Source organism: Melanerpes formicivorus, unplaced genomic scaffold, assembly GCF_026170545.1.
Source record: "Melanerpes formicivorus ecotype bairdi unplaced genomic scaffold, bMelFor1.0.p_v2 SCAF_16, whole genome shotgun sequence".
NCBI lineage: Eukaryota > Metazoa > Chordata > Aves > Piciformes > Picidae > Melanerpes > Melanerpes formicivorus.
The window spans coordinates 8,939,751-8,964,844 of record NW_027142368.1 but is presented as its reverse complement, the minus strand read 5'-3'; the positions used below and the strand labels follow the sequence as shown (position 1 = coordinate 8,964,844).

Genomic DNA, 25,094 nt, shown 5'->3' with positions numbered 1-25,094 from the left:
TGATTTAACCATTAACAGAGAACTTCAATGAGGGTTGCACCATTTCCCATTAGTTGTTCCATCTTTCTCTTCAAACACAGAATCACAGAATGCTTTGGATTGGAAGCAACCTTTAAAGGTCATTTAGTCCAACCACCCTGTAATGTGCAGCAGTGTCTGCAACCAGAGAAGGTTGCTCAGAGCCCATCCAACCTGACCTGGATTGTTTCCAGGAATGGGCTTCTACCACATCACTGGGTAACCTGTGCCACTGTTTCACCACCCTCAGTGTAAAAGATTTTTTCTTATACTTAGTCTGAATCTGCCCTCTTTCAGTTTAAAACCATCACCCCTTGTCCAGTTGCAACAGGCCTTCCTAGAAAGTCTAGTCCCATCTTTCTTATAGGCTTCCTTTACGTACTGAAAGGCCGCAATCAGTCTTCCTTGAGCCTTTGCTCCTCCAGTATGAACAACCCCAACTCTCTCAGCCTCTTAAGAGAGGTGCTCCAGCCCCCTGATCATTTTTGTTGGCCCCAACAGGTCAACATCTCTCTTGTGATGAGGACTTCAGAGCTGGACGCAGTACTCCAGGTGAGGTCTTACCAGAGCACAGGGGCAGAATCACCTCACTTAGGCTGCTGCGGATACAATTCTTTTGATACAATTGGTTTTCTGGGCTGCAGCTGCACACTGCTGGCTCATGTCCAGATTTTCATCCATCAGTAGCCCCAGGTCCTTCTCCCCAGGGCTGGTCTTCATTCCATTATCCCCTAGCCTCTCTTGTACCAGGAGTTGCCCTGACACAGGTGCAGGACCTTGCACTTGACCATGTTGAGCTTCCTGAGGCTCACATGGCCCAACTTCTCAGGCTTGTCCATTTCCCTCTGGATGACATCCTGTCCCTCTAGCATGTCAATCACACCACTCAACTTGCTGTCACCTGCCAATTTGCTAAGAATACACTCAATCCCACTGTCTGTGTTATTGATGAAGCTATTAAACAGCACTGGCCCCACTATGGACCCCAGAGGGAAACCACTTGTCACTGGTTTTACCTCTGTTAACCTACATTTAAGGAAAATTATATTTTTACTAATCATTCACTTTCATTAAAAAAAAGAGGAGGAAAATGGGGGCATAACATTACCTGTCTTCAATCTGTTTAGTTGAAACTTGAATCCCACTTCTTTTGTCTTCCACTTTAGTTATGACATTTTCTAGGATCACTCTCTGATTTTGCAAAGCTTCATCAAGATGTCTGAACCTGTGAAAGAAAGGGAACTTCTCACACCATGGTCTTTTTCTGTTGGTAAGTAATCAATTTACCAGGTGATAAGTCTAGGGGTCAATTTGTCTTAATACTTGTCTGGATGTGGTCCCCTGCTTCTTTTCTGCTATGAATGTTCTCTCTATCAGCTAAACTTAATTGCTCCTCATGTAGGCAGGCTCATCTTACAAGTGTTATTCTACAGACAGTTCCTTACATGGCTTACACAATTCCACTGGCAAGCAGTATGCTGAAGCATTGGTAAGTCTGGTCCTGTACAGTCATGATGACTTTGATAAAGACCAAACTATTTGACCCATGCTAAGTTATGAGTTCAACTTTTGCTTTTGAGGACAATCTCAGGAAGCATATGTATGCATGCCTAGTGTCTGGGCAGATAATACAATGAGGAAGGCACATGCTGCTGGGAGCAGGGAGTGAGGGCAGTGACCCCTGTGTTACACTTCTTGCGCATAAGACAACTGAACTCTGTTTGCTGTGACTTTTAAGTCCGCAACTTCAGCTGACAGGAAACAGAGATGAACATTCCTAAACCTAAATTAGCTAGTTTTAGATAGGATTATGATTTAGCAATGTGTGGTACCTGTGCTCCTTATGCTCTGTCAGAAGGCAGCTGCGGCACGTAAGGGTATCACAGGTCTCACAGAACAGCTTGAGTGGCTCTTGAGCGTGCACTGGACAAAATACAGAAAACTTGCTTGCTCCATCTGCAGTTGCTGAGGAATACAAAGCAGTGTTGCCATTGACAAGGATTAGTCTTATAGTCCAGGGGAAAAAAAAAAAAAAGAGTTGCCAAATTCTCACCATTTTATTGGATTTCTCAGTGCTATTTTTAAAATAACCAGACTTTGGGACCATCAGATTATATGAACCAGAGCTCATCAATATTTTTTTCCTGGCCTTATACATCCTACAAATTGAGCACATCAAAGGGGTTCAGAAACAAGTAATCAAAACAAATTCTTATTGTCCTCAAAACTCTCATGAGTTTTAAATATCTGTCACGATTTTGGACACCTACTTTATAACTTTGAATGCCCTGGTCTGGTAAACCAGTTAATAAAAACTATATAGTAAAACACAGAAAAGCAAATGCAGAAAGGCAAGGAAGTCCTTGGTTCCTAAGAAGTCACACAAGGAGCTGTTTTCCAAACTGTTTGTTGTAAATTCAGTACACAAAATTCAGCATCCAGGGGATATTGATATTAGGCAGTAAAACCCGTTGCTAAAAAGATTTTCTAAGGAGCAATGTGATGAAGAATAGACAGTGGAAATGCAAAGGGGACACATCGCTCCAGTACCATTGATTCTTGTCTTCTGTACTGGACACAACAGAACTGGTTTAGGAACAAGGAACACTGCCAGTGAAAGAATGTGAAAATAAACCACTAAACCATAGACATTCACAGGTACATCCACATCAGTAGTTAAGGCAGGGAGGGTGAAGCTCTTTCCTTGGACTTTGAGAAACACAGACTCTAGAGCTTTATTTTATTAGCCAGTGTAAGGGCCACCCATTATTATTATTATTGATTGAAATGGTCAAAAATCAGAAGCAATGCTAAAGCACAGTGACAGATTTATGCAGGTCAGTGTTCAGATGCCCTGTCCATAAAACCACCCATGTTATCAACATGTAGGGACATATATGGAAACAAAAAAAAGAAAGTACATGATTGTATTTTCAGGGCCAATTATTCTCATAGTGGAATTGTAGTCGAAGCTCATCTTTTCCTCTCCGACGGAGTCAGATATTATATCTTTAAAGAAAAATAAAAAGCCCATAATAACTATCTCAATTTTCATGACTTGGTAAAGCTCCTCTAAGTATCCAGCACCTGCAGAGCACACAGGCTGTTTTTCTGAAAACTCAGGATCAAATTAGCCATATTAAGCTTCAACTTATAATGAGATGTGGTCTTTACAGTCCAAGTATAATGAAGCTTAATCACAATCATATACAATGATTTCTCCATTTTTCTCTCTCTGAAGGGTTCTCAGCCTTTGGGTGATTGTAATCATCCCAGAGAAATCTGTAGGTTTTTAGTACTGTGTTAGATATGAGACAAGAAGATTTCAAAAGCACACTAAGGATAAAAATCAATGTTATCTAATTACACACAGACTCCCAGCCTCTGCCACTAGTAATTCCCTGATTCAATTGATGTATCAGTGAGAACTGCCACTGAGCCATGGTATTCTTGACCTACTTTATACTCAGCTCAAAGCTACACTCTTCAGTTTTAAAATAAATTGAATTCTTACAAATCAGACACTAAACAAGGACACAAGCCTGTGCATTCTAGGAGCATCTTCACCACAGCTATCCATGTTACCTTCTTGAAAAGAAGCTCTCTTGAAGAACAGGAAAAGTTTAGTTGCCCTAAATTCTGAATTAACATCATCCAAGTCACCATTTTCTACAGCCTATATTTTCTATATCTCAGGTGGGTCTCTTGAATAATTAACAAAAGTTTTTAAATCTTTGTTCCTACAACCAGGACTTAAAAGAACTCCATTTATGGCAAAGACAGTATAGGCTTCTATAAGCAAAATGCTAAAGCCAAAAACCAGAATAATATTAAAAGCATAGTCAGTAGGCTACACCTACATTTATCCCTTGTTCTGTCCTTCATCTTCCTTATGAAGAAGTGCAGCACAAACTCTAGCTATAACTTCATACGTGAGCGAAGTGTAAATTTAAATCATTGTATAATATTGCAAAACTTATTTCAGGTTACAAATTGCTTACCTAAGTTTAGGTTAGCATACTCATCAGCAGATTTCTGGCACACAAGCAAAGAAAATGAGCAGTAATAGCAGCTGATAATCCTTTCTTTGCATAGGGTTGAGACATTTGCCAGTGGGTTTCATTTGTGCTTGCTGATGACAATATAAGTAGTCACACTCAGGAATTATATTTTTCATCCCAGGCTTAGAAAAGGAACATCCTATAATGATTACAGCTTTTTCTGTCTGTGACTCTCCCTCCTGTACCTTGTTCATACGCACAGGAAAGCCTTTACAGTAGTTTCCTTCAGGAAACTACCTAAAAGAGGACAGAGATACTGAAAGGGAAAGATCAGCTCCTACTAAACCCCAGCCCATCACTCCACAGACTGAAAAGGCATGTGGGAAAGACAATTTCTATCAAAAAAATACCCAACATCTTTCAACTAATATGTAATTTTTTTGGTAATGGCTCTAAAGATACCGAAAAATCACATCTCTCATTGACACACACATATACTTCTGAGTCATACAGCATGGTGTCTGTGGCACAGAGCCTGCAACTGCTTCTTTTTCAGCTGAATAACTGATATGAGAAGAAACCAAATTTCAAAGTGTGTCTTCAGTACCTGTGCAGCCCTTCAGGGATACAGGTAGGAAGCGGTCTCCGGTTTCCTTGCCATGTCTATGTTCCTCTGTACATGAGCTGCACAACCACTTATTGCAGCTTGTACAGAGACTGTGAGCAGGTCGCTTCTCTTTACACGTAGCACAGCTCTGAGAACAAAAAGTGCAAGGATACACATGGATAAAAAATTAGCCATACAAACTACGATGTTTAATAGACTATGATTCAGATTGGTAAGGTTAACAGAGTAATGCAATTCATGTGATTTTAAGAGTCTGGTTATTGTTGTAAAAGAGAATAGAATAAAATCAACATTTGAAGATCATAAAGCAAGCTGGTTGTCCTGTGCTCCAGCACAATCAAGCATAATTATGCCATGATGCAAGAATTACTCAGCAAAATTCTAGGCTCCATGCTACCCTTGAAGTCAGAAGAAAAATCATAATGGTTTGTGAACTGAAAAGGCAATGAAACTATGAAATAAGGCTTGCCTCATTTCAGTTAAGGAGGGTTAGTTCTGAAAACAAGTGGTGGTGTGCTTTGTAACCTCTTTCTGTTAGTGTTGTACTACTTAATGACAGCTTTAACACATCAATTGAGCAGACATTTTACTTTTATTATCTATAAATATATATACATATGTATATGTAGACATATTTTCTACCTCAGAAAAGATACTCTAGGTTGACAAGTAAATATTTGAAATAGAAGAGTCAAACATAGGCTATCAGCAACCCATGAAGGGACAGCTTAGGGAACAGGTCAAAAGTTGAGGGATGCTCTGCTTTCTCTGCAGTAACCAGAACTGCTTAATCACAGGTTTGCCTGTAACACTTCAGTTGTCAGTCTGACTACAACTTACATCGACACTGTACTGTGTTAACATTACTTACACTAGTTGCAGAGCACAAAATGTTCCCAGAGTTACATTATTTATCATCTGGAAATGGGCTGTTGGGCAAGAGATTCTGAATTGCATAGTTCTGGAAATCCTGCTGGTGGTATATAGCACATTCTATCATTAATGCATCACTGTCTTACACACTGAGAAACATTTTGCTTCCAAACACTTTGTTACAAGCCTTGACAGATTCCCATTTGAACATATTAGGAAAATTAAGAAAAATTATGACAGTTCCTTTGTGTCTCAGTTGGATGAGCTGGGGCTTCTTCTTTTTATATCACTGATGCTGAAGCTATGGCTTTAGTTTTGGGGGAAGGGGTTTAAAAGCAAGTATGCAAGCTTCACTGATACACAACTATCAACAAAAAGAAAGTAAGCTAAAAACTCAAAGGATTGGGTTACACATCTTTTTAAAAGTGGAGAAAATGAAACACAGAAACAACTAACAGGGAAGAATTACAGCCCCACTAAAAGCACAAAAGAGACAGAAAGTGAAGTCCAGTATGCCTGCTTCTTTGTTATTCTTCCCTTGCTTTGGTTCACCACTTGGTTAACACAATCAGCAGATTACAAAATAGTTTTAACAAGGTTTCACCTGTTTTAATTCCCAGCTACAGGTAATACTACTTCACTTTGCAATCACTCTTATTTATGCAAATAACACAACACTGTGTTGTAATGGAGGGGGCAGAAACACACCTTTCTCTGGCCATCCTCATGACCCAAAGTAGTGACAACTAAAAAACTGTGAAACTAGTCCTGGCTGTTGACTGGGTATTTAATGAATGTTAATACCATCTATGTACAGTGTCAATACAAGGCCAAGGTAGCATCTTATGCCTTCCAATTGCCCTTTGTTTCCATTCCCCGATGGGAAACTGAAATATGATGTAACCTTTTCTATCATTAAAACAATCAGAAAATTATACTTGCCCACTGGATCTAATGGGTAATCTTGGTGTAACCATCCAGCCAATTGTCTGCTTCTATTTACTTTGTGTTGAGAGCAGAAAGGGGACAATGAGGTATCCAAGTGTTTCACTATCTTCCTAGTACACTGATGGTCACAGATCCACTTCCACACCACTAGTACCAACAATTTTTAATCACTCAATTGTATTTTAAGTATAGAGTCTAACTCATTCTTCAAATAAAATTTAAGCACTATGGCAGGCAATATGCCAACCTCTAGGAGGAAAGTAATTACAGTGCTGCACAAGCAAACAAGACAAGAGTGTGTTATTTGACATAGTTTGCTCTGGTTTTAAACAGTGTCCATCTGGTAGTGTTTCAGCAATTCACAAGGCATCCACCTTAGTGGTTTTGACTTACCTTTGCCATAGCTGAATTACCAGTGGGAAAGTCCTTGATAAAGAAATTTTCAACTACATCCCTTGCAAAGCAGGTCTGTTTGCACACAGGGCAGCAAAGGATACCTGAATTTTTAAAAGGCAAGAACACCACAAGTAAGACCATGCACACCAGCCATGTGAACCACAAAATTAGACAAATCACACTTCAGTATTCCTGCCTCTTTCATTTTTCACATCACACTCAATCTGTAGCAGTCTTTTAAACTCTTCTTCTACTTTGCATCTGTAACATAAGGAGTGCAGTTGAAAAGATAACATTTTTAACTGAAATATTTGTAGCTAGTCACCATCATATCTTACACCTCTGGACAATAGAATGTTTTTATAATAGTCACACTGAAACATCTCCACGCTTTCCCAGAGTACAGTTGTGTGTGTGTTTTAGGTATCAGTTAACAATTTGGTCCCCTGGAGAAATATAAAGACAGTAGAAGCACTGCAGTACCCAAGATGTGTTATACAGACAGTGCCCTCCTACTCCTTGTAAATGGTGCATACAACTAACACCAGTGAATTGTAGTGCTAACTCCTAGAAGGTGAGTCAGTGTTCAAATTTCCTTGTGAGCACCTTACAAAGCGACACATTTTTAACAGCAGTAACAATAAAATGGCAGACACATTTTGATTTAAAAGCTAGGAAGCAGAATACCTACTTTGCAAGCAGCTTCTCAAATAAGTCCCATGGGTCATGCTCTAATTCTTGGTGCTGTTGATAGGAAACCATCTACTGACTTTACAGGGAATCGCATCTAGCCCTTTGAGACTTTGAACCAGTTTCTTACTCTCATAACAGCATTGCCCAAGCAGTGCCAGCTCTTGATCTGGCTAATACAGAGAGAAAACCTCTATACAATATGCCACAAACTGACCAAAGGGGAAAGTATCAACAAGTAACTTTCTGAAGAAAGAAACGCAGGACTCTCACAGTTGTTCCTTCATCTACACGTGCCATTCAGGTGAGCACACAAAAGGTTGCTGGGAACAGTTGCTTATTGAGAAACAAAACCATCCTCTGCTAATTACTTTATTATAGAGAAAGAGGAGTGAGAGTCTCCCATTTTACTAAATATCTCCTTCACTGGAGCAACTCAAAACTCACCTGGACACAAACTTGTGGAGTCTGCTCTGAGTGAACCTGCTTTAGCAGAGGGGTTGAACTAGACTACCTCCTTCCAACCCCACCATGCTGGGATTCTGTGATTCTTTGAAATGCAGTGCTCAGAATTTTGCCATAGCAAGAACAACTTATTTCTACACATCACATAAGGTAGAAAAAGTTAATATTGAAGTTACTGCTTTACTGCATTACAACACTATTCAGTTAATGCAGAATGTTAAATCAAACTATACCAAGTGAATGATATTTATGCTCATGGCCTCAGGTACCTTCATGTGAACTTCAAATTCTGATAATTTGTTACAAACCAGTGAAGTATAAAATATATTGTATAAAGAATACATTAATTCAACAATTAGTTAGACCATCCTTTTAAATGTATTTAAAGAAAACATATATGATGCACAGATTTCAGTTCTGCATAAAAGCCTCCTTACATATATTGAGAAATGCAGTGGTAGTAAGAAATATGGAAGAGCCATGATTTTGGAGGTAGATGACTTTACTGATAATTAACTTTAGGGGATATCTAAAAGTCATGTCCTGGATGCCATGGGACAATTTTTTTCCTCAGATTTTAGATTCAAGTTATTCTCCTGAAATCAGTGTTGTTCCAGAAATACACATGGAGTGAGTCACATACATGTAAGTCAGAACACCACCACAGACCATCAAGTAGGGCTTTGATGGTGTAAACGTCAAAGCGTGTCTCAAATATCCAAGTAACTGTGAATTATAATGATTTAAAATCTAAAGCTCCCTGGAGATGAATAAAAGACATGTACAGCCCTCAGCTTAATTTAACCAAAAGAAAAAAATCAGAACAAAGAGCATAACATTTAACAGGAAATATAAAGGGGACACCATGCATGGCAACGTTTTATTGGAAGTAGTCTCCCACTTATAGAAGGACTAATAAGTAAGCACCTTTTCCCCTGTCCTAATACTGAATTCTATATTTAAAATCAATCAAAGCACAAGAGATGATTTTGCATCTTACTAAAAGACAGAATCCCTGAATGTGGTAGCTTCAGAGATCATAACTTGCTCAGCTAATTAGGCTTCTTATTTGATTCCTTTTCAAATCTAATAAAGAACTGCTCTTTGGAAATGCCTAATCTTATTCAATATAAATTCCCAAAAGAATCTGAAGATAACTTAGCATAACAAACACACTACAGAATGGTTTGTGAAGCACTTACCCTGAAATTAAGCAAACCTTACACATTTATTTGCAAATAGCCACAAGCAGCAGCTACTTCAACAGTAAAAAGGGAGCGCTGTGCTCATGCTCAGAGTGCAAATCACCAGTAAAGTACAATTTCCTAGAAACCCCTTACCTGTCTTCTGGATAACTAGTCACTCAGAGAGCTACACACTCAGTCACTTGTGTCAGAGTGGGTGGTTATTAAGCAGGCATGCATACACAGCACGCTCCCTGGAAGCGAGCTCAGCCATGCTGCAGATTGAAATCACATCAGACCTGGGGCTGCTCCCCCTCCTTCAGCCAGAACTGCTGACAAATCACCAGGGCAGAAAGATGGAATGGGCCACTTGACAGCTGCGTATTTTTTTCTCTCTTGCCTTCTTTCTTGCCCTTGCCTCTCAGACTCATTCAGGCCTCTGTTAACTTGCCTTGGTTGTATTTTTCCTGAAGCAGTAGAATAAAAATCCCATAGAGAGAATGAACAGCAACATCCTACTTCCCTGCTTGCCTGGATCTTCTCTCAGTCCTCAGAATAACCTGGAGCAAGCATGCAGAAGGAAAGAGAAGAGCTTTTCTAGATCCATGTAGTAGCAGATCTCACAAAGCCATTCACTCCCACGTTACACTTAGCAGACCATTCCCTAAACATTTTTCTTGCCTCCTACTTTATCACTGCCTCTAAACAACATTGTTAATTTGAGAACCTGTAGTCTGCAGACAGCTCATTTAAATATATCATTATTACAGCACTGTGGGTGAAGGGAAGAGTCATCAGAAGCCCTAGAGACTCAGTGTTTGTACGTATGAGAATGATGCAATTTCTGCAACTAAACAGCAATTCAACGTGGAATTACATGATTCAAACAACAGTTTTCATATTAAGAGACCAGGAACCAAATTCAACTGTGGGGCAATCATGATACCCAAATGAAGTCCACTATTTTTACCAAAACCTTCAGATGTAGCAAAAAGCTAAGAGAGCTGTTGACATGCTCTATCTTTATATGGAAATGATATTGGTAGGAAGGAAATAGGAACATCTGCACAAATTAGTTTTTAGAAGTTCATTACCTCCTGCTGTTTATCATTTGAAATCATTTTTTATGGCATCACTTTTCACTGCTAAAGAGATGACCTAGTAAGCCTAGCAATGATCCTAATATTGGATTTAAGCCCTGTTTCATTGTGGTATACAGAATAAAACCCTATTTCAGAATTATCTGCCAGATAAACCACGTATAAGCTATCCTCAGTGTATTTGAGATATCAGCTAGAATTGAATAGTCACTGAAGACCACATTGTATTGAATAAACTCCCACAAAGTTTCGTCACATGAGGGAGTTAGAGGCATAGTCCTACACCTACATCCTGCCAAGGTTCCACGACTCCTTTGACTACCAACCACAGTAGGCTAATGCACCTGAACACCACTACAAAAGCCACGAGCACTAGAAAGTAGCAGGCACACACACATATCTCTCTGTGTGTTATGTTTATATACAGACATCTCTGAGCCCAAAAAAGCTTCAGCAGCTTTGAGGAACTGGTTTGCAGACCTCTTTCATCAGTCATATGTTTATTTTCACTCTCATACTCCCATCAGCAATGGTAACTAGACAACAGGTATGGGAAAATAAAAATTCAAAGGCATCAGATTCAGTAGTCAGGCACAGATACTCAGTCTGGACTCTCCAGCTCTACACCTAGAATATCCAAAATCAGCTTCTAAGAAAACAACAAGGTTCTGCCATAGAACATTCAAGCCCTAGTTCCCCACAGGTCAGGTAGCTCACATCCCACAGCACTTTCATTTCTGCTAATGAAAGCTGACACACTGCACTGGACCCAGGGAATAGTAAGCAGACACCAAGGCAGTGACCCTCATACAGAGTGTTCCTTTGTAGAAGCATGGATAACAAAAGAACTAAAATTTCTGGATGCTTTCAAGTTTCTTACTCCACCTGTACTATAACAAACTCATTTGTAAGTGATAGAGCTGTGGATAATTTGCAGCAGTCCTCTCTGAAAGTGCAAACTGTAACCTCTCCACCACACATGGAAAGTGAGTACAAAGACAACACTAAAAGCCGCAGCTCATGGTTTTGTTTCGAGGTCTCCCAATATTGTCAGATTTAAATAGAAAGAACCCTCAAGATGGTTGTCTCAGAAATAAATCAATGCAGGTAATTAACCCATCACTATCATGAGAATTGATTAACATAAAGAAACAAACAGTGGAGCTATCGTACACACCACATTTATACTAGCTGTCCACATGTTGCACCTTTTCCTCTGCTCTTTTGCCTCCAACAACTATCAGAATAATTATTCTCGGAGTGCATTAGCTACAACTCAAGCTTCAGGCATAATTTACACTTCCTTGGAGACCCAATTATAGGTTATAGGAAACAGTTCTGAAGACAACCTCCCCCTCTACTGCTTCCTATTTATATAACGAAACCCACCATTGTTTCACTTGTCTTTTCTATATGGCCACTGAAGAACAGTGAGAAGGGCTGACTAACTTTAAATTCTTTTAAAAATTACTAAATATATCTATGATAAACAATTTCCCTCTTCAGAGTTACCTTTCTACTTCCATTTTTAGAAATAGAACATGCATTTGGTGTTAAGTGGATCCAATTAAAGCAAATGGGTGTTCTTCAGAATTACTTGATGTGATACATTGCATCATTTGCCTCACACGATTTCATCAAAACAAGATTATTTGGGTCCTGGAGATACAAAAGCTGTAACTCCAAAACAGCCAAATTCTACTCCACTGTAAGGCTAAACAGTGTTTAAAGAACTCTGTAGATGTGCATGTTTTTTTGTTGGAGGTTTTGGGGTTTTTTTACATACAGACTTAGAACAAGATAAGGCACTGTGTGTTGACACCTGAAGTCTCCTTAGCCAGTACACCATCCTTCTCATGACAAAACATCATAATGAAAATGAGCCCAGAGCCAAAGGAGTCCTAGAACTCAATCTTCTCCTTGAAATAAATCCCCTTGAATATATCTCTGAACACATTAAATGTTAAGTGTGAGCAATGCTTGGCTGAGTTTTGCATTGCCTCACTAACTAGTACCCACAATTAGGGAGCCCTGATTATATACCACACATACCTTAGAAGCTCAAGAGAACAGTCTGTTTTCAGTTGTGAATAATAAAATACAGCAAGTGAACAACTGTCAGCAGTTCATCTGACGTCACCTTTGCACTCTTTGATAGTCTGTTTTCTTTCTTTCTTTCTATCTGATCAGTTGGCATTTCTCTAATATATAACCCTGTGACATTTCTTGGTATTTAAGAAGGGTGCTCAGACCTTCTCCTGCATGTGGGAAGCTAACATGATGTGGACAGGTTTTGACTGCGGTACAGAACATGGATAGACATTACACTGTCACATTCCATGGTTTTTGTTATCCAAGCTAAAGATGCATAGAAGGACAAAGCACATTTTAAAAACAGAATTTCAGGGGAGAAAAAAAATATAGCTCAATACAAAAACATAATACAATAAACCTACCACTTGCCAAAGCAATTTACAAAGGTGGGCAACTACTAATCACATTTTACAAACATAAAGTGTAACTTGCAGGTTAAACAAAATACTCAAAACGCAAATAATACCAGGGCTTGATACCAGTTAGCAGAAATCTGCAAGGCATTCCCATGCACCTTTCCTGATCTGCCTTGTTCTCAGAGCTCTAAATTACCATTCAGCAATGACCACCTATGACTTCTCTTATTTTTTAAGGGAAAAAAACCTCCAGCCCTTAAGCTGAGTAAGTCTCACAAAAACACAAACTTCTCACAGCAATGCACCTCCACTGAGCTTCATTTAGCTGCTTCTGAAATTAATCTTATTTAAAGGACTAAAGCATATTAAATAGTTCAATTAAATAATTTAAATCATTCAATCAGCAATTTAAACCCCTGAACATCTTACAGAGAGGAATATTTGCAGATAAAGAGCAACTTATTTTGGCAGCCATCACCAATTCAGAAAGGAGGAATAAGCGCCAGAATCTGGATTTGACCGTGTTCAGAACTCAGTGAGAAAGAGCCAGACCCAAGCAGCCAAGGCACCATGCAAGACCAAACCTGTATGCTTTCACATTGCACTGAGTGGCAGTTCACACATGCAGGAGGCTGGGAAAGTCCTCATCTGAGAAATTTCTATCTCAGGAGATGAGAAAATTTTCTCTCTCTTTTTCTTACCCACTCTCTCTTTAAAAAGCATGCAGATCTGCAGAGGAGAATGTGGATCCTCTGTTAGACGAATAAAAATAGGAGACTGGCACCTGCCTACAGAAAAAGAATGACTAAGAGTTTTAAAGTCCCCTTCATATAAGAAGGATGTGCAGGAGCCAAACTTGCATTTTATTTCTCCACTCAAATTACATCCAAACTCTCAGCTCTCAGAGCTTTAATAAATTCTGATATGTGTGCAGCATTTCCATAAGAGCTCTGGCTATCTCAGAGCTTTTGCTAGAGTCATCTTAAACACATAGAGGTATAAAGGTAAATTTTCAGCATCAATCCTGGCAAAGATCAGGATTACTTACCGCCACCTTCTCAGCCATATTAATACATCAATAATAAACTAGAAGAGAGCTTTATGTTAGTACAGTGCTATTTATGGTAAAGCATACCCAACCCCACAAATTCCAGTATGCTTTTGTAGCAAATGTCAGATTGATTGCACCTGGAAATTTGTTCACTTTTTCCATTCTTCTGTCTTGCTTAAAGAATTCAGTGAGTAAGGAACACATTTTACTTACAAGCAGTATTTCACATTTAGTCAGCTAAACTGGTTTAGCACTTGTATTTACAGTTCATCATTGGGACTTAGATATGATTGCACTTAAAGATAACACTGAAAATTGAGTTGGTATCATACTGCCCATAACTCAGCCATCAGTGCAGGTAAGACAGGCAATGTTTAGCATCACAAATTTATCTTGCTTGACCTACGGTGGTTGCAGTTTCAGTCCTTGACTTAAACAGACACAGATGTTTGGGATTTGCTGCCTTCCTTGCTCATATATTAACTGAGTCTCTGCACCTGGTGTCTCACTTCATTTACTGGGTCACCAGTGTTCTTTATTTCTTTAATCTTGCTGTTTCCTGTAGAAGTTTCCTATCTACAAGAGGCTGAGGAAGTAAACAGAGAAACCTCAAGAATACAGAAATAAACTAGTATTTGTTCCAGTCTTCTACAAACAAATCATTCCCAACCTACTCAGCTTTAAGAAGTGACCAGGATTTTAACAGCTCATGAGAAACTCTTGCTGCACTTCAGCCAAGATCACCAAGAGGTATAAGTTCACTTTTCCACCTGGCAAACAGAAACAAGGAGGATAAGGGAATGGCTTAGATGTCAAATGAGAATACATTGAAAGTAATAAAGTGGTTGTTTTCAACAGTATTTGATTATAAAGTAGCTCCCTCAGACTTCAAGTCTACTATGACTTGGCATTCAAAATTTTTAAGGTGACATTTACTTGAAATTACTCCTTGGCTCTATTTGCCTTCTACCTTTATATCTTTTTCTGTCTATACCCTACATATGAACAGCCTTTCTTAACTTTGCTCTTAAGTTATTCCCTTTTCCTTCAGTTTTTGTGTTTTGCTAGCCTTTCAATGGCCACCTCCTAACACTCCCTTTGTTCTCAAACCTGAACTTGTCTAGTTTATGTTATCTCATCAATTCAGATTACCATCACCTCATGGAAGGTATCATCTATTCCTACATGTTTCTAAAATCTGCCATGGAAGAGATAGCAAGTGATGCCTCTTATTCATTCAGTTAAAATTACTATATCCTGTGATTCCAGTCTTATTCCAAACAAAGTTTCATACTTTCTACTAACATCACAACCAAAAACTGTACAAATAACTTCAGATTTCAAAAGCCACTGCCACAAAATGTTTCTTGTCCTCACCAGTTCAGTCAGCTTGTTGAGTTACAGTACATCCTACAGCCAGAGTGGTTCAGATAGAGGGAAACCACAGTTATAATCAGATAAAAGTTTCAGTGCATCGCAATACACATTCTAATAACAATTATTATGACATCTGTTAGGAACAAAGAACTGGATGTTTTTGTTGGTGTTTGGGACAGGTAAAGGTGTGCAGAAAGGAAAGAGAAGGAAGGATAAAAATATGATCCAAACTGGTACCCCTGAAAGGTCCAACATGTCCAAAAGCTTAGATAAAACTATAGCCTAGAAACCACCTTATGGCATCTATTCCTATATTGAGCCAAGCAACTCAAATATTCAGAATGTCACACATGGTAACTGAACCTTAGCCCTTTCTGAAAAATATTAAATGTTGCCCAAGAGTGCCATTTCTCTTCAAAACATGGCTGTTGGACGAAAAACATAATGAAGGATGCTTGTTCCCAAACCACCCCCTGCTCATGCAAATCTTAAATCCCATACTTTATTCTTTTAAAGCAGCGCTGTAGAGGAATACACTACAAAAACACTTCTCAATCCATCTGTCTTTGTATTACTGCAATACAAAAGAGTACAAGCCAGAGTACAAGCCAGAGAATCTTAAGTATTACCTTCATACAGAACTTCACAGTCAGTAGGAATACAGCTATATCCTTGAACCAAATCTGGAAGACAGTCCTTACAGAAGGAATGAAGGCAAGGTAACATTCTGGGGTCTCTCCTCCACAAGTCCCATTTGCACACCAAACAATTCCTCAGCAGATCCAGGGTCTCTATTTCTTCTGGCTTCATGAAGTTTGACATCAAAAACATGATGACTTGCAAAATGGCTAATGACAACCCCTTCACTTAACAAAACCCTTGACCGCTAAAGCGCAAACTAGAATGCAACAGCAGGATGCACCTTCTTAAACAACATCTCTTTAAGTCCTTCCAAAGAAAGAGGAAGCTCTTTGCAGCTGAAAATCACATACCTGCTTTTTTCTCTTTTAAAAAAAAAAGACTGTCTTAGCAGATTGTTGTGCAGGAAAGTGTGGTTTAAGGTTTACAAACCATGATCCCACTACCTCTCTATAGTACTTGCAACTTCTGTGAAAACTGAAGAAATCTGCATTATTGATCTACTCACAGAGCTGTTACCAGGCTGAACTGTCACATGCCACACATTTCCTGCTAGAAGCACTGAAACTGCAATAAAAATTATGGTATTTTTTGGGCTGCTTTTACAATTTCACCTCAGTATTTCTAGTTTTCAGGTAAAGTAAATAATAAGCATAACCGCTCATATGTCCACCATTTCAGCAATTAATGTGAGAAAACTGTCTTAATAAATGTACAGCATCTTCTGCCAATCTTCCTTGTAGAAATCAAATTAGAGACCCAACCTAAGCTTTCCACAAGCAGGACACTGCTCCTTCTGCCAACCTATGCTCCCCAAGGTCAATTGAAAGTTTTGTAGCTCATGTTTCCCTTTCACTTGAACTTAAGGAGAAACTGCTTTACTCTGAGGGTGGGTGCTGGAGCACTGAAACGGGCTACCCAAGGAGGTTGTGGAGTCTCCTCTGGAGACTTTCAAAACCCACCTGAACACATTTGGGTACTTGCCTTAGCAGGGAGGTTTCACTAGATGATCTTCAGAGGTCCCTTTGAACCCCCATCATTATATATTCTATCCTCAATTATGAGATTTGAGGAGATGTTGATCAGTTACAAACTGCAAAGGGAAAATTTTGCAAGCTGCATCAGAGAAGAAAAAGTAAATACAGTCTCATTTGCCCTGGAATCACACTTCCAGGTGACCAAAACTCCATGGGGCCACAGTCCCAAGTAGATGCTGATTGCCTTGGCAAGGTGACCTTGCTACCAGCAGTACACAACTTACAGCTATGATCTTCAGATTTCCACAGCACAGAAGAGCAGCAGCTCTAATCTTTGGGCTGTGTATTCTCTTGAGGGATCTCATCTTCATCAACCATCATTCAGAGGCAAATGTCATTAGAGCAGCACAGCTTCTCAGCTCACTTCACCTTTATTGTTTCTTGCCCCTACTGTTGCTAAGATAAACCAGCAGCTACAAAAACATGTAACTTCTGCAGTAGGAAGTTGAGGTCTTAGGCTACCACATTGTTCAAAGAGAGAATCCACAGCCCAGGACCAGAGCAGGGGAAGGATGAGAGTGATAAAAAGCATTAAAAATTTCCTGCTGAGGCAGGTATGGGGCCTGCCTCAGGAGCAAATAATCAGTCACAGCCTTGGGAAGGCAAAGGCAATCCCAACACAGATCCAAGAGAAACACCCATATATCACAAGCCTGCATTCACAGTAAAGCTTCATTCTGTTTACACAAAGGATGTCAGTAATGATGCATTCTTCTAATTTTACCATTTCTGTGTTTTAGGGATAGACCCTCTGGGCAAGGCTTTCAATTTCCTGTGCTCCTTTTTTTCAGGCATAGCCAATTATTTTCCTTGTAACTTCTTCCATCAGATGTGGATGTTACTACGGGAGGCTCGTTACGTTTTAAAATGTTGTGACATTAACTCTACCAGTTTTGTCTGCAATTGCTTCATTAGCAGCATTGTAGCTTGCCAAGAATTCGGGAAACACTGAATACAAATAAAATATCCCCATCTTCCCAAGTATGTTTATCAGCTAAAAAAAAAACAAGTCAGAACCAAGAAAACCCCAAACAAACAACAGAGGAGAGGTTTTACATTGAAGAAGCTAGCTGGCGCTCATTTAGCATCCTCATTTTTCCTGATTTCATATAGGGAGAAACCTTTATTTGGCCACTGTGACAGCCATCCTTAGGGGCTTGCTGTCAACCCTCAGTTTCTTGTTAAGCCGGTAAATGCATCCCCTTAGCGCAGTATTTTACCCCAAGAAACGGCAGGCGGGCCGGCGGGCAGCGGAGCAGCGCAGGCAGGGGAAGCAGCGCAGGCAGCGGAGCAGCCCGAGCCCCTCACAGCCGCCCCGCCAAGCACGAGCGGCTCCCAGGGCGGTGGCTGTGAGGGGAAGGCGCGTGCACAGCGGCTAGGAGTGACAGCCGCGGGGCGGGGCTAAGGCGGCGCTGGAAACGGAACCGCGACACCGTAGCAGAAGCGGCCAGCCCGTGGTGCCGGTGCCACGGAGAGGGAAGGCCGAACGCCGCTTCCCGGAGTGTTCCCAGGGCTTATGCCCGGGCACGGCACTTACGGTAAGTTTAGACTGGACATTAGGTAAAACTTCTTTACTGAGTGGTAAGGCATTGGAACAGCTGCCCAGAGAGCTGGTGGAAACCACCATCCCTGGAGGTGTTCAAGCAGCATATAGATGTGCCACTTCAGGGTACAGTTTAGCAGTCCTGGTAGTTGGGTTATGGTTGGACTTGATCTTGAAGGTCTTTTCCAACCTTAACAATTCTATAATTTCTACATGCCAAACGCTGGGCCCTGGAGGCAGGTAATTTCCAAAGACAGTGAGAAGCAGTCAAGTCACAAATCAAAACCTACCAGAAATAACTAAGCAGGAAAGACTTTAAGTGTGAATAGTGCCTAGACAAGTTCAGAAAATTTAAAAAATAATAATCAGAAACTTGAATAAGTCAGCATATTTTACACAATGCCTTTATTCAAAAAATTTGAACAAAACAAAGGCGCTTTTTTTATGCCACAAGTACACAGGCACCACCAACTTCTTTGATCTTCTCCTCTGCTCTTCTACTGAAGAACTTTGCTTTCACAATTACAGGTTGCTTGGGCAGCTTCCCTTTGCCCAGGACTTTGTAGTAGCCCTACAAAATGAAAACATGTTAAGTGTTTGTTATCAGCTTGCAGGTTCCTGTATTCAAACCAGTTGTCTTTTAGCATGCACCAGTGAAGAGCCGAAACAATCACCACAACCCCATCCAGTATCTGTCCCTAACACAAAACTGGTACAAATGAAAGAAAAGACACCCTGCACAACGTAGCAGGGTTGCACTTCTTCAGAGAAAAGTGGAAACTGCAAACACTTTTCCTGCAATTCAGAAGCTGGAATTCCTCCCCCTTCTCCCCACTACTCCCTCTACACAAAACACTGTTAAATGTGGTAGAGCTCACCAAATTTTCCCCACTTTTCTGAAGGGAAGAGCAGTTAGCCACACTTCAAAGACTCTGGTCAGTGCTCTTGACCAGTAAGATAGCCTCGCACTTCTGAACAGAACACCTTTTAAACATACAACCAAACCTTTTGCAAGCTTTCACAGCAGCAGCTGTTCTCTACCACTGAAACCCTTGTTTATTTTCTGCCCCCTACATTAAAAGAAAAACCACAGTCTAAGGTCCACAAATGCTACAGCTATTGAAGTCATCACTCATTAGAAGCACGGTAACTGGTCAACACAGGTTATCCTACTTTGGGAAGCAGAACATAACCACTTGGCAGACTAATCTGTGTCACTGATTCGGTGGCTGGCTGAGATATGAGACATCACAGCCAGTGAATAGAGATCAGATGTTCATGTCCGAGAACTATAGCACACCAAGACAATCAAACATGTTAAGATGTGACTCTAGTCTCGATATTAGAGGTGACTTTATGTAAACGCCACATTTTTATACATGATTTCAGCAAGATTTAAAGAACCTTTCACCACCTCCCCAAATATGGGATGTCCCTGTCCATATCACACACAAGCATGAGAGTAAGTTCTTATAAAAGATGTAGCAGCTGTGTAACTACTTATATGCCAAGATACCTGTCCTGTGAAGTTTACAGCTAGTCAAGTTCTATAGCTTATTTGCAGTTCACCATTTTCCTACTTGGATATGCAAAGGTAAGTTAGACATTAAGTGACCAGGAACTGCAGGTTTGAGTAGGAGCAGAAACTTACCGAGCGCACAACATCAATGACTGGGGCCAGGCCAGCCTCGTTTTTTGCATAATTGAGCCGAGTCTGTTCACTGACAAGTGTCCACAGCTTATCCAAATTGACAGTTGGACAGAACTTTTGGTTCCTCTTCAAGTGATAGTGTCTCATGCCTACTTTTCCAAAGTATCCAGGGTGACTGTGAAAGAAACACATTCCTCGTTAGATCATATTTTAAAGTCATCCTGAACAAGCAGCACTACAAATTAACAGCAAAGCAGGCCTCTTACTTTATCAAAGCAATCAAAATGTCACATTTTACTTTTATCTGTATTAGTATGTGCAGTTTTAAGTGTAATTGTCATGAGTGTCTCAACCAAGGAAAACTACTCTCTTGAAGTTTGTTGTTCCTTAAACTCACAATTCTCTTCACTGCCAAGTCTCTAGTAGCACTGCAGTCCCAGGGCAACCCCAACTCCGTGAATCCAGGGAGGGCTGCACTGCCTGAGGAGTTTCATCACTCTTGTCACTAACCCGGTGACTGACTGAGTCAAATATGGTCACAGCCAGTGAATATAGATTAGCAGTTACTCTTCGAGTACTCTAGCACACCAGGACAACAGGCAGTGTCCAGATGTGACTCTAGTCTCGGCAATAAAAGTAGACAACGTCCCTTACCTTCACAGTACGCTATTTAAATAGAATACAGTTTGGATTTAATGTGACATTTTAAATTTACCCAACATTTTGTGTGTGCATCATTAAGGGACCATACTGTAACAGGCAAGTTTGGTCAAGTTTACCAAATGCTGCAGAGAGCTCTTAATGACAAGTCACATGGTTGAAGGGGAAAGGCATTTGATTTTAGAGTAACTGGGGTCGTGAGCTGCCTGTAGCTATGATGCCACACTTCACATTAAATACCTAGAATTACAAAGAATTTTGTTTATTCACATACAGAATTTAGTTGTTTCTACTTTAAGATTATATATTTTGCTAGTATACATTAAAAATGTAAGCTTACTATTTATCAAAGTTAATCCTGTGATGGTGCATACCACCAGCATTACCACGCCCACCAGGATGCTTCCTGTGTTTGCCTGAAATGAAAAATTCAAAGTTTGTTATACTAAGACCACTACACATGATGCTTAACCTTAAAGGCATGTGCAATGCCAGTTTAGGCTAATGATTCTGATTCTATCCTCTCTTTTTTAATTGAGATTAATTCAGAAAATGAGCAAACTGAAAACTAACTCTGCAGAATTAAAAAGAAACCATAGCGTGCCTCTGATTATCTTACAGGAGTACATAAAGGCATGAATGGGAGCACACATGGGGTGACAAGGCAAGAATGCTCAAAGAAACACAGCACTGTCCCATAAACCACTGTAGATGTCACACAATCAGTATCTATTGCCTGAGCAATGCAAAGTTAAAAATCCAGCGAGGCCTTAAAGAACATGCAATACTTTAATCAGTCCATCACTGTGGCATCTGGCACCACAACATGCGCGTCACTCACACGTGCTGTGGCCTTCAGTACTGCTCACTACCCGGTGTGCGTGGGATCCTGCACTCAGTCACTGTTTTGTGTCCCGTGAGGAGGGCAGCACCCCGTCACCAGCAGGGCGGTACCGACGAGCATGCACTCACCGACTCGGCCATGGCCGTGGCTAACGTGTCCTCTCAGCTTCCGAGTCTTCCTTAGTCGGGATGGCTGCGGAAAAGTGTAAAGAGCAGCTGTGAGTAGAACAGAGAACACGAAGCAGGCCTAACCCCCGCCCTCCTCCGGGGCCGGCGCTGCTCCGAGGCCGCAGTTTCCTCAGCGGCGGCGCAGCCAGGCGCCATGCCGGCCCGGCCCCAAGCGGCCTCACCGCGCCGCTCCCCCCTGCAGCCTCCCCAAGCAGCCGTGGCTCCGGAGAAGCACCTTCTCTAACTCTTCCCTCTACTCCCCCGCCGCGGGAACGAGGGGCGGCGGCCGCACCTCCCCCAAGCCCGGCGCGGCAGAGCCCCGCAGCAGCACCTACCATCCTCTCGGCGTGAGCAGGGAAGAGAAAGAGCGCGGTGCTCGCGAGAGCAGGGGAACGCACCGCGGGGGTGGCCGCAAGGCCCAGATCTCGCGAGACTTCACTGGGGCACCTGGAGCCAGGGCTGTCTCGCGAAATGGGCAGGGGACTGAGCCTCGCGTCTCGCGAGATCTGCCGCGAGGCGTGAGCGCGTTTTCGTGTGCTGGGGTTGCGGCGTGTGCGGGACCGCGGGCAAAGGCGGAGCCAGCTGAACGGCGAGCGGAGCCGCTCAGGGGAGACAGGGGCGGGTGGCCGGCCAGTGTGGGCTGCCAGCTTTTCAGGTGTTTTCTAGCTTTGACTGTAGCGCCAGCACCGCTTGTCGATCACCTGCGGCTTCCCTAGGGGACACACCGGCCTCTGGGCTGCGCCCACCATCTCCTGCTGCAGCTCTGCCGGGCCCTCCCGCCTTGTGCTGAGCACGGAGCAAGCGCACCTCTAGACAGCCGCTCCGGCCGGCGGGGAATTTGGCAGGCAGACCGCGTTAAGTACTGCTTCCTCTTAACTACAGCTATAACTAATTTCCCTCTGTCATCTGTAGCAGGAGGATTTAAGAGGAACTGCGGAAAATGCACATGCTTGGTGACTTTATTAAATAGCGGTAACAACGGGAAAATAATCTTGAATACAACTGTCTGCCACACTACAGTAACAGTTCCTGGGGCCTGTTTTTTCTCAAGCGTGTATTTTACATTGTAAGGCTTTAAACAAATCTTTACCAATTGAAAACATGGGGCTCAGCACCAGGTTTGGGTTTCTTAAGGATTTCTGTTAGATAGTGCAACTAGTAATGTGCCATGTTCAGGAACACCATTTGTTTTAACCGTACAGAAGGCAAAATAGTACACTGATCCTTTCAAACGCAGACCTGAGAGTAACACAAAAATTGTTTTATATAGGCAGAGAGAGGACCAAGACACTTCCTGAACCGTCTCACCTTGTCCAGTCCTCTCATTCACATTACAAGAACTGGAAGATGTTGATGAGTAATAAAACGTTCAAAACATTTCTACTTAGATTTTTAAAGTGCAGATACAGGAAAACAGCTTTGGTGCGGGAGCTAGGTGACACACCCTTTTATATCAGCATTCCGTGGCTTTTTCTTGGCCTTTGTAGCAACTTCGTAGCACTTCAGATGATGATGCTTTAGCCATCGTTGAGTATACTTCTTTAGAAATGCATTTCCATGTATATTTTCCAGCAGGTATTGTTTGTTAAATGGCCAGAATCCGCCTATACAAGTGAAGTTATTACTTCCACTCTAAAGAACTGTATCTGGAACTCACTCCATATAAACTCTCAGAAATTGACTGATTATATGTCCATTGAATCAAAAGCACTTGCTATCTCAGATTCCATGTACACTTCAGAAGTTTTTGTATATGTATGTGTGAGGGAGTTGCAAAAAAAAAGGAAATTACTTCACCTCTTTAATGAATAATCCCTCAATTTTACTCTATGAGGCTGATAGCAAACCAGAACCACTGTCAGGTTAGGAATTGCGCAAGCCTCAAAGCCAATGTAAATCATGCTGCAAATGAAGTGTTTGTCAGACTGTCCTCCTCCTGCTGTCAGACTTGCAAGTATACTCAAGAATTTTACATTTTCTTCTTCAGAATAAGTGAAAACACAGAATCTCATTGATTAATGTGGTACTTGAGAAACGTTCCCAGCAGTGCAGAAGGCCACATATGGCAAAGTAACCATTCCTTTCTTCACTGAAGAGTCTTCACAGAAATGAAAGAATCTCCCCTAAACAGACTGCAACTACTGCAGAAGCAGATTGATGACATGTAGGTGACCATCTCATCAAGAATTTGGGCAGAGGCTGTCTGCTGCAAGGTCTTCAGAGTATTCTATTCTGATCATGCAACCAACATAGTGCAAAACCAAGCTGACAAGAGCAGTATCTATGATACAATGACAGAAACTAATTTGCTGCTTACCTATACAAAGTAATATGTTTTCAAAGATGCTTCTGTTAGGATAGAGTTAACACAGCAAGGATACAAAATGCTTTGTCTCAGCCCCAGTGAAAAATGTTGGAAAAAAAAATATCAAACTACATGTTGTGAAATAGCAAACCTTGCAAAAGTCTGGCTCTCAATAACCAGTTTGTATTTTAATTACAAATTCATTTTAATAGTCACAGGAAAGTTATGAGTTTTATACCTACGCAATGTCAGAAACTGAAGAGACTTGCAATGAATATAAACAACCAGGTGTATTTACAGAGTTTATTAAAAAACATACATACATTAGGAAAGGATGTACTGTACCTACTCGCTGCAGCTTGCATGTCAAAGAACTGAGATCCCCTCAGGTTTAGCAGTCTTAATGCAGAATGGATTACAAGTAGTTTACTGACCAGAATTCAAACCCAGTGGTAGTTTTGTATTGTGAACCAAGTACCTTATTATCAAGTTACTTTGTTGTTTATCTTTCTTTTAAAATTAATCAGGAAAAGAAACAAAAACAAAAACTCATGACTCTGGCACATGAAAGCAGCCCCCATGTGTACAACCTCTCCCACATACCCGAGTTCATTCATCCCCCGCAGTATCCAGGCACCAGTGTAGCTCTCACAAACACCCCCTCAAGTCAGTGGTTCTGCTGAGACAGTCAGCTGCACATAATCAGCTGTTCATTTTTGCACCAAGCATAACTCAATTCATACTAAAGAAAAAAAAAAAGCACCTGTTATTCTCAGGAATATACAAATATTTACCACAGTTTTCCTTGCTCATTACAAAATCAGTTACAAAAGCTTACAGCACATTATGTACAAGTTCTTTCCAAACGGAGGAGCCATCATTGGCATGCTAACAGCGTCGGTCGTCACTTAAAGCCACCATCAGCTTGCTCCACTCTCCTGCATCCAACTCTGAATTGCTGCAGCTGTCTCAGGTGCAGCAGCATACAGTCTTTGGGTTGGTTATTTCAGCAGAAAGCAGTTAGTTCTTCTTGTGAAGGAACTTCATTTTGTTTCCTAAAGAGAGCA

General features: G+C 41.0%; 3 protein-coding genes and 2 non-coding genes across 9 annotated transcripts in view; all 5 read right to left on the bottom strand.

The window, feature by feature from the left end:
* The window catches only part of TRIM66 (tripartite motif containing 66), a 44,793-nt gene extending 28,632 nt beyond the window's left edge, over nucleotides 1-16,161 (bottom strand). The window contains exons 1-5 of the mRNA XM_068148036.1: nucleotides 15,811-16,161; nucleotides 6,862-6,965; nucleotides 4,627-4,774; nucleotides 1,851-1,983; nucleotides 1,127-1,243 (exon numbers count right to left, since the gene is read on the bottom strand). Coding sequence (XP_068004137.1) covers nucleotides 1,127-1,243; nucleotides 1,851-1,983; nucleotides 4,627-4,774; nucleotides 6,862-6,965; nucleotides 15,811-16,012 — 704 coding nt within the window. The 5' untranslated portion in view covers nucleotides 16,013-16,161. The remainder of the gene's footprint in view (nucleotides 1-1,126; nucleotides 1,244-1,850; nucleotides 1,984-4,626; nucleotides 4,775-6,861; nucleotides 6,966-15,810) is intronic.
* Nucleotides 16,162-18,788: 2,627 nt separating this feature from the next.
* Nucleotides 18,789-22,242, bottom strand: RPL27A (ribosomal protein L27a). The gene is made up of 5 exons (XM_068148034.1): nucleotides 22,058-22,242; nucleotides 21,684-21,747; nucleotides 21,052-21,127; nucleotides 20,052-20,226; nucleotides 18,789-18,971 (listed from the first exon to the last, which is right to left on the bottom strand). Exons 1-5 carry the CDS (start codon nucleotides 22,058-22,060, stop codon nucleotides 18,843-18,845), a joined length of 447 nt encoding a protein of 148 aa, XP_068004135.1. The 5' UTR covers nucleotides 22,061-22,242; the 3' UTR covers nucleotides 18,789-18,842.
* Nucleotides 19,610-19,741, bottom strand: LOC137446253 (small nucleolar RNA SNORA3/SNORA45 family). Its single transcript, XR_010988599.1, has one exon. It is a non-coding gene; the product is annotated as a small nucleolar RNA SNORA3/SNORA45 family (small nucleolar RNA).
* Nucleotides 20,549-20,680, bottom strand: LOC137446252 (small nucleolar RNA SNORA3/SNORA45 family). The gene has a single exon (XR_010988598.1). It is a non-coding gene; the product is annotated as a small nucleolar RNA SNORA3/SNORA45 family (small nucleolar RNA).
* Nucleotides 22,243-22,663: 421 nt separating the features above from the next.
* DENND2B (DENN domain containing 2B) overlaps nucleotides 22,664-25,094 on the bottom strand; it is a 139,000-nt gene continuing 136,569 nt past the window's right edge. For all 5 annotated transcript variants that reach the window (XM_068148032.1, XM_068148030.1, XM_068148029.1 and 2 more), the window contains one exon: nucleotides 22,664-25,082. In XM_068148032.1, the coding sequence (XP_068004133.1) occupies nucleotides 25,048-25,082 (35 nt within the window). In that variant the 3' untranslated portion in view covers nucleotides 22,664-25,047. The remainder of the gene's footprint in view (nucleotides 25,083-25,094) is intronic.